We start from the raw sequence: 9,801 nt of genomic DNA, 5'->3' as shown, positions 1-9,801 counted from the left end.
TAACATTCTTCTAAGCCAATAATCCAGCCCCCTTTCCCTCTGTGTGTGTGTGTGTTTTAATGGACACAGTCCAAGTAAGCAAACTACTAGATTTATTGGTAGGAGAAACAAGTAGAGACAAACACCAAAGAGCCGAGCACAAAAATGTGCCATGTATCTCCCCCAAACAATCTATGTCTCTGTTTAAGAGAGCGGGGCGGGGTCTTTCAACGTGCATATTGAAAGAAATGTCCAACAGGGTGTGGAGAGGAGCGTTGTTAGAGGCACCTTACAGGATAACGCTGTTAAAAAAAAAAAAAGAAAAGATAAAATCACAAGCCAAATATGCAGGCTTTGAATGTCACATCTGTGCTATATGACAGCTTTATAACTAGATAACATCATAATGGGAACTGGCAGCTATGTGCAATATCTTTGAAATGTTACCCTGATTTCAGTTTGATGTACACTTGATGAAGATTCAAGAAACCAATTGGGACATCCACCTCCATCCAAGTGGCAAATGTCCAGCTGAATACAAACGACACCTTCACCATTAAGATACAAGCTCCTTAAATGGCAGGAAAGTGCTTTGGCACTGAAAAAGCAGACTTGATTAAAACACGACATGAATGCATACGTCTAACATACACAACAGCTGAAACTAGCTAGGTTAAGTAGCTGCTACCTCTACCAGGAATAAAATTGCGAGGTCCACAGTCTGTGCACATGACGGGACCATGGTGGCAGTGCAGTTCAGTGTAGCAGGAAAGGCAAAAAATCGACGTGAAGTAACGAACTCGGGGTGAGATTTACGCTGGATAAACATTCTCTCGAGAGTTTCGAGCTGTTAGGACCCACATTTAAATGAAACAAGGCATCAGTCATTAAAAGTTATAAAAATAGATTGATAACATTTCCTTGTTGAGAGCAAAATAATATCCTCGATTAGGTTGTGGACAGTGCCTTCACGCCAAGGCAGGAACAGAGTTCAGGTTAAAAAAAAAAAGAAAAAAAAAAAGGGGGGGTGGGGCGGCAGTAGAATCTAATGTCTTGAGCGTCCTCCCTCAAAGGCATGATGCTCCATGTGAGCTGAAAGACACACAAATTTAGATCACTACACACGCAGGAAACAGAACTCAGCTACAACTTATACACTGTCACTTAAATAGTGTAGCTCATTACATTTTTGGCTACAAATATGTAACAGGCAGAGACAAAAAGAGCCCATCTCAATGTGTTATGTGAAGCAAGTAAGAAGGCATATGGGGGGAATTTGCTGCCTGATCAGCCTACAGCCATGCACCCTTCTTAAATCATTCTGTGACATGCTTACATGTTCTGGTTAGGTCCTTCAAGTATGCACAGTTTACTCTTATTCTCTCATCTACCTCATACCATAAAGAGAGTACCTGCTTCCCTCTTTAAACCTTTAGCGTGAATTCAAAAGTACAAGTGAAACAAAAACAGGCATACTTACACTTATAAAAAACAGCTTTAAAAGATATGTACGGGAGCAGCTCATAAACTTTCCCCAAGATATTTGCTTCATTAGCGAGAGATGCATCGCTATTCCACACCTGTACAACATCTTCCCGATCCCGGACGCTAACGCTGACGCCAACCACCTCATCATCTGTCAAAAAGAGAAGCGATGTTAACAGTAAATCCACTTATGCGATTTACTTTTTTTTTTTAAGAACTAAACAAACCTGAGGCGCAGTAATCTGCAAACTGCTCTCCAATAGTAGCGAGTAACAATTCTTTCCAAACTGCAGACTGAAACAGGAAAAAGGCAGAAAAGCTCATGAATGATTCAGATTTGTTTACATGATGGCAGCAGATAATCAGAGGGCGGCACATACAGTGCTTTCTTTTGGTATTTTCATCTTCCATACGCCTCCCTTTGCATTACTCTCTTCTTCCCTGTTGTGTAAAAGATTAAAACACGTTACTGTGTAGCCTATTAAATAACAGGGCTTTTTAAAATCAAGATCAGGGAGTATTATACAGCAGCTGCTGCATGAGAGATTTTTCATTTGCTCATCTCTACACACCCGTGAATACTGGAATATTGACAGACTCACCACAACGGCCTCCGCTCTCCGCGCATTAAGTGATAGCTACATCTCAAAGGCAGGGCTGTGACTGGAGGGATGTTGTTGTATACACTCCAGAACATCTGCAAACAGAGAGAAGCAGCTCAATAATGGCTGCTCTTGTATTGGAGTTTTGTGGCTGGCACAGAAATGGACATTTGATCATGATATACATGGAAGGACTTTTTAATGTCAGTGTTCTCTGCTAGACAAGCTAAGTCGTATTTAAATCGAAACTGGCTTTAAACAAAGTATCTAATACAAATTTATTCACTACAGCTATCAGCAGAATGATGAAACAACTGTTATGACCTAATGTCCAAAACATCTGTCGATTTAAAGCATTAGTAGCATTTTACATTTTCGTGCATCTAAAAAGAGGACTGGTTACAGAAAGGGAAACCAGTGAGTCCAGTAGGTTCCAGTGTAGATCTGGGAGGAAAGCGGAGGCAGGGCCTTGGAGAGCCACGTGCCTACATGCCAATGACTGGATGGCACAGTTGTGTGGTGGTCAGCAGTGTTGCATCAAAGCAACAAGATCCTGGGTTTAAATCCACCAGTACGCTGCGATCTGTGGAGTCTCCCTGTTCTCTCTATGCTAGCATGGGTAGCCCCACAGTTTATGCACATGCATATTGTTGGTGATTTGAATTTGGCCTTAGACTTAATGTGAGCATGAATTGTCATCCTTCTCAGCCCGTCTGTGGCCTGTCCAGGGTGCGCTCATTGTGTAACAGCTGGGATGGGCTCCTCCCCCTGTGCAACTTTGAATTTGATAAGTGGAAGGAATTGGATGGATGGTGCATCTATGTTTTGTATTATATAGATATCAGCTGGATTCAGAAACAGACATGAATTGCAATAGTAACTTCTATCATAAGACGGTGTAGTGAGTCAGTGTGGCTTTCAGTGCATCCGCAGGCCAACGTGAAACACGAGAAACGGGTAAAATGTCAGTGGGACACCAAACAATGTCTGCACCTGGAAGGCAACCCATATCATGACAAGTACAAACTCCCAGAGGGGGAAGAAAAAAAACAAAACAAAAAAGTTGTAGCAGACTCCCACTGCTGGAGACAGCTCTTGGAGAGTAAAACAATAAAATGCTGTCATGTTACGCTTTATTAATGTAAGGCTATGCACTTGCTGTTAGGCTAATGGTGTGGTACAAATATACAGAATATGTGCGTAGTTGTAGGTAGCTGCTTGATACATCTTTGCAAACAAAAATAAAGATCCCACTTTCAGCATCAAGTAAAGTGGTTAATACATGCGGCTTACAGCGGGATTATACTTCCATATTAAATCTGTGCTGTAGGGTTGTTGTAACTGCAAACCCTTCTGAAACCATATACCACAACTTATGTGTAGCCTAATATGCACCTCCATAGAAATGTAACTGCATGCTACATCAATGCAGCGCGCAATGCCTGCGATTGGTGCAGCTGATTTCTCTCTTGCATTTCTAGCTACTTCACAATTTTTATGATTAACTAGAAGCAAATTATCAACTCACGACTAATATTTTGGAGGGAAAGCTGCAGAGCAACCAAGACAACACCACACATGGGTATAAATGCTAGCACCAGTGTCAGCACCTGGCACCGGCTCTACACCGATTGAAACATCCCTGGTTCAAGAATCAGAGGAGACACGAACCCGGCCTCAGAGGCTCACAAGTTAGTGTACTCCTAGAACTGGTCTGAAGCCTGGATCCATACATCCGGTGTCAAATCAAACATCCATCTGCTGTAGGGACCCCAGCACAAAGTACCTCAGTGTAAAAGCCACAAAGCTGAGTCACAGTGAAGTGTGCTCACATACAGGGATAAATGATTTAGCAGGCAGTAATAAATGAGTGAACATAAATGGACGGTTGCCAGCTGAACAGCAAATCTGTTTTAAGTAACTACGTTTGCTTTTATTGTCCATTTGTTCTCTTTTTTATTTTTCCAATAAGACCGACTTAAATCAGAAAAAGGCTGTAGCTTTTCATTAATTAAAAAAAGGACTGCACCACCTAAACATCGTAACAAAGGCTGCATTTTATATACTAAAGGTTTCTAAGAAAACCCTGGCCCCTGGTGGTGGAAACTTAAATTTAGCTACCTTTGATTAAAATGAAAAGTGTAAATGCTTAAATATGGTGAGCTGATTTCTTTATAGGCATGTCACTGATAAGAAACACAATAAGAGTCAGGTAAGCTGGTACTTTGTGCTTGACAAGGTTCAAAAAGGGGTGACAACTGATTTGTAAAAGTCACATTGGGAACGCTTCCAATTTAGCAAAGAGCCTAAAACATGGCCATCCAGATCTGTTCAAAGAATCCAAGCTGAAGGAGTTTCAGTTCATATTAACAGCATACAGAGTGTTATTGTCATCCTTCTCGCGTCATCCCAAAATACTCTTTACCATTTTCTTTCAAACAGCAGACACTGTTATTGTGAAATCAACTTCCGACCAAAGGTTAAATGCTAGCAATGTCTAATGTTATATAAATGCTTAAGCTAATGGAATGACATTAACAGTTAAACCTCATATTAGTGTCATGTCAATAAAATATAATACTACCATCATTATTACAGTTGTTATTGTTATCATCATCATTCATACATTACTTTTTCCCCATTTTTCTTTAGTGTGGTATTAAATTGTGTTCAATAAACAAACACATTGGTATCAACTACTACATTTCTGGTATAGTGACATCCCCATTTCTTTCTTTTTATTTTTTTTTCTTAAACTAAAAAATACCTTTCTGCAGTGCTACAAAAACAATTTCTCGCTCTCTTTTTTTAATGACTTCACTGTAATTTACAGTTGATCATTTTAGCCATTATACATGGAGCTGCATAATTTCAATATTGATGTTTTGAATGTGTGGACAGAAGAGAAAAAGAAAGAAAGCTCAGAAAATGTGATTCTGGTAACAAATCTAAAATAATTCCAAAAAGTTGGGACGCCAAGTCCTCAGATCTCCCTAAAATGAGACATTTTACAGTTTCATGAAAAATATTAGCTCATTTTTAATTTGATGGCAGCAACAAATCTCAAAGAATATGTAACCAGGGTAATAAAAGTAATTACAAAGTAACTGGTGCTAAAAAGGAACAGCTGGAGGAACATTTTGCAACAGTAACATGACATGACTCTTCAACAGCCGCCCCACCTTCTATCACAGTGATACCTGAAGCAATTACAGATGACAGCGTGTACTAGACCATCATTATTTCAAGGCCTTAGTGACACTATTTTTCAGCTTTAATTAATATTTGATATAATATACACAAACACATGAATGCACCAAATTTGCCTCATCCAGGAGAAGCCAGAGTGCAAGCCATCTTATTTTATTTACATTACTGTATTTGTGATACTTTATTTTGGTATTTCAAAAGAAATATGATTTTAATATGACATGAAGATACAATGAAACAGTTTATTTTTGACAGATGTACGCAGTTAAACTATTAAGAACGTTACGATTTCTACAATGGAACCCAATGAAATCATTGTTTCCCTTGTGGATATTTGTTATTGTTCATTAATAAGACAAAGACACATTTTTTCTGATTACTTCTAACAGATGGAATAATTGATAGAAAACTTGATTACTAAAATAACCAATAGCCGCAGTCCTAATCCAGTCCTTTTACCAACTCAAAATATTTGATAAATAATAAAATGAAAAATGTAGAATGGGACAAAAACCCTCTCCCAACACTTGCTAAAGGAAAAGTGGATGCTACACAGTGGTAAACATGACACTGTCGCACCTTATTCTGAGACACGTGGCAGCCATTCAACTTAAACCTAGATACCTTTAAAAAAAAGAAAATAACAAACAAAAACAACAACACATAAAATGGTACATTTTCTCAGTTTAAACATTTGACATGTTTTCTATGGTGTCTTGTGAATAAAATGGGGGTTTATGAGATTTACAGTTTATGGCAATCTGCTTTTATTTGCATTTTCCACAGCTTGTGGGGGGAATTTGAGGAATAAATTAGGTCTTAGTTTGACAAGCAATTCCAATTGGATTTCTACAGACATGTTTCAGTCCACCTGCTCTGCCTGCCCAAATTGGGTTTCAAAGTGCCTTTCAAGTCCCTCACTATGCAAAGCACAGCGGCAGATCCAGAGTGACAGACATATTTAGCAGAATCCACGTTGCTACCAACAGAGCCCTGTGGAGGACAACATAGAGGGCAACAGTCTGCAGACAGAAACTGAAATAAATTTATCTGCTGCCACTTTTGGAAGTGGCTTCTAAAGAGGCAAAGCTGGAGGAACCAATTTATCAGGCTGTTTCACCAGCATAGCTACATGGACACCAATGCCAACACTGGAACGGCAAATTATGCAGACAGGTTTGTGACGTCTGGCTTTACATTTTGATCTGATCACTTGCAAATATGGAAAAGGCACACTGATTGCAATTCATATCATCCTTCCTCTTTAAATGGGTGGGCTGCCCAGGCATTCTAATATCTGCTATGTATTTGGAGGCTTACTGGCCAGGTTGTTGCTGCAGTAAAACCAGCTTTTTAGCTCTGGAGATCCAGTGAGCTGCAGGGTTACCAGCCACAGCTTGTAGCTGGTGAACAACTGATTCATGTGACACAAAGCCAAACAAACTAACTTAAGTTGCGACTTCATGACTCCTCGTGGTGAACGACAGAGGGACAAGCACATGCTAACCAACTTGCAGTGAAGACAAAACTCAATAGGAAAAATGAGACAACAGCGGAGAGCAAATAAACAGAGTTCACATTATTAAAATGGAGCAATAATCATAATAATTATATTAATACTGGCAGACACTGATAACACTAATGTGGTAAAAATAGAATCCTTGCTCTCAGTTTAATTTTTTTTTTTTATTGTGTCAATTTTTCCATCTTCAGTTACACAGAGATCTCATTGTGTCACAGATTGCCTTGCGCTGCGTTGCAGAAGTGCTGTTCTGTGGTATCATCGTTAGCACGAGCAACGTAATGCTTTTGTGTATCGCGAGTGTCTCTGTGATTTCAAATGATAAAACCCAAACAGTCCGTCCTAAAAATTAATTTAAGAAACAAATCTGATTCGCCCGAATAAAGCTTCACACCACTGCAGCTGTAATTAATGGCAACGCATTCTGCACGCTGCTTGAATTTCCACACACAAAACTCCAGAATGAGCCCGGCTGTATCACACTTTGTTGCTTTTTCCAGCTGCTTGATTCAAACTCCATTGAACTATACAATCGTAAAGCCTGATTTAGACTTCTGCGGGGAATCTTTGTAGAGCCTTCGATGTCATCTACACAAGCTGCCCCATTCCAATGGTCTCAGCAGCCTCCCTCCAGAAATTTGCAGACATTTATGAGTGCTTATATTGACACTATGATTATTATTCTTTATACTAAGACAATGACTGTTACTTCTCTTACTGAAAAACTGCAGCAAAAAAGTTGCCAGAAATTTAAAAAGGCAATCCACAGCCTTGATCAGGCCAACAGTGGCTGTGGGCTGCGCTGATGTGCATCTTCTATAAGGAGGTACATGTCAGGTTATGCTGTAGGGTTTCAGATGGGTTTGCAGTTATGACTTAAGGCGTAGATTCTTTACTTAAGTGTAAATCATCAATAAGCCTCGTACAATAAGTTTAAGAGCATGTTGCTGATATTCCTGATAAAAATAACACAGCGTCTTCTCTTCATTTACAAAAGAAGCCTTCAGAGCATCATATCAAAGCACTGTAACCGACACGAGCATGAGCAGTAGCTACAGTCAGTCACATTAGTGATATTAATAAACAATAAGTTTGCACATACAAGTAAAAAGAAAAAAAAAAAACTTCAGTATAACACAGACGGCTGAAATGCACTTCATAAAAGCTGTCAGTTAACTTTGCACTGCACTTCTAATGTTTTGCACCCACTGTGGCTCTGACCTGCTCGCTCCCTTACATCACAGAAACTCTTCTCAAATGGCTCTGACTCTTAGCAGAGTCACGCACTTGATCTCTTTGCTCCTAAGATGAAAAAACTCTTTAAGCTGGCGCCAGATCTCACCTGAACAGTTTGCACTGTGTAGATCTTCTTCAAGTTGGACTCACATTCTGCTGCTGTGGTGCCGGGCAGTGACCTGCAGGAACACATGAAACGACTTAATGTCACACCAAAAACAATACAGTGCGTTTAACAGGGAAATAATGGTAATATTTAAAAAGCTGACACCAGATATGCTTGATGCAGCCGCTGTTATTATAAAGTACTGCTGAATAAGTTTCACTTGCTTGACTTTATAGACAGACGAAGACTGAGTAACATGTTACAGAGCTTTGTTAGAAAAAGAACATAAAAAAAGGATAAATGAAAACAAAAACAAAAACCGCTAAAATATACGTTGATAACATACAAACGTATATTTTAGCAGGTAACTATTGTATGTGTGTATTGTTTCTATAATCTGGGTGTTTTTCAGTCCTCATTTTTTATATAAAACTCCTGCCAGCAAATACATAAGCTAAAAGCGTTATTATTAAAATAAATAAATCAACAATAACCAGCAAAGTATCCATGATAAACATGGGATATTCCCATGACCTCATAAAAAAAAGAAGCCATGCGACGTTTAGGGCTGCATTTAATGACGGCTTAGGACGAAACTGCACCGAGCAAGGGTTCCTATGTAGCAAAGCCTTGCAATAAAAGACGCATATTAGCTGCACTTAGCCGTTTGTGAAAACAACGAGAGATGAGCCTGGGCTCTTTAAAGGCGTCGAGGTTTTAAAGAAAAGTGCAACAACTATCAGTTTCACCCCAAACCCTCCCTTCTGCGCTCCCCCCCTGCTGAGAGAAGCTAATCAAAGTAACTTCTGCTGCACGTCTGAATGGCTAAAACCTGTCAAGGCGAACTTGTCCTGCGGACTGTGAGTGACTGTCAGGACCCGGGAACACAACAAGGTCGCGTTAGATGCGAACACTTCTCCCGCTATATTTTGCTGCGGGAGGCCTCCGGGAAAGCTGTGGCCTTACAATGATACCCCTCTCCCCACCACCGCTCTTCATCTTTTTTCTCTTTTCTTTCTTTGTTTGTGCTCGTGCCGGGCTCAAAGCTCAAAGACAACGCGGAAGGAGACGCAGTAATATCACTACCTGTCCAGCCAAAACGTCCAAGGCGAGTGCAGAGGCAGCGTCGCCGTGTCTTCTTCTCGGTGTTTCTTTGTGATGTTTTCCAACTCTTTCTCGTCGATGTCTATGTTGTTTTCGGAGGAAACCGTCTGGCCGCTCAGAGCGCCGCGGTCCATCTGGACGTCCGTCTGACCCGCAGGAACCGCCATTTCACCAGGCTCGGAACTAAAGTCGTACGTTATCCCTGTATGAAAGGACTTGATAAAAAAAAACACCCGGTTCGCCTTTATCTGCACTTACAGAAACACACTACCGCTTTTCCGCCCACCGACTGCTGACGTCTCTGCGTCACTGGGCAGAAACGTCGCCGTTGGTCCACCCAGGAGATGAGGGGAAAAAAGGATGAGAGCTCACTCGGCATCATTTTCGGGTGGCCCAAATATCTAAATAGCAGTCACGAAAGTACAAGGGACATATTAATAATCTAATTTTTGTCTACAGGGGACATGGCTATGCTCAGTACATGTATTAAACCTACCTGTTATGATCATTTGAAGTGGGTTGATCAATCAAATACCGATAGTATGGATACCGACGCT

General features: G+C 40.3%; 1 protein-coding gene across 1 annotated transcript; it reads right to left on the bottom strand.

Moving 5' to 3' along the window:
• Nucleotides 1-287: 287 nt before the first annotated feature.
• Nucleotides 288-9,560, bottom strand: LOC102307389 (eukaryotic translation initiation factor 4E type 3). Its single transcript, XM_005943849.3, has 7 exons — nt 9,227-9,560; nt 8,141-8,213; nt 2,067-2,161; nt 1,845-1,905; nt 1,692-1,758; nt 1,460-1,615; nt 288-1,071 (listed from the first exon to the last, which is right to left on the bottom strand). Exons 1-7 carry the CDS (start codon nt 9,409-9,411, stop codon nt 1,025-1,027), a joined length of 684 nt encoding a protein of 227 aa, XP_005943911.1. The 5' UTR covers nt 9,412-9,560; the 3' UTR covers nt 288-1,024.
• Between the last annotated feature and the right edge of the window lie 241 nt (nt 9,561-9,801).

This window comes from Haplochromis burtoni, unplaced genomic scaffold (assembly GCF_018398535.1).
Source record: "Haplochromis burtoni strain Fernald_Lab_line unplaced genomic scaffold, NCSU_Asbu1 Contig_245, whole genome shotgun sequence".
Taxonomy (NCBI): Eukaryota; Metazoa; Chordata; class Actinopteri; order Cichliformes; family Cichlidae; genus Haplochromis; species Haplochromis burtoni.
Note: the sequence above shows the minus strand (reverse complement) of the source record. Positions and strands in the feature narration are given on the sequence as shown.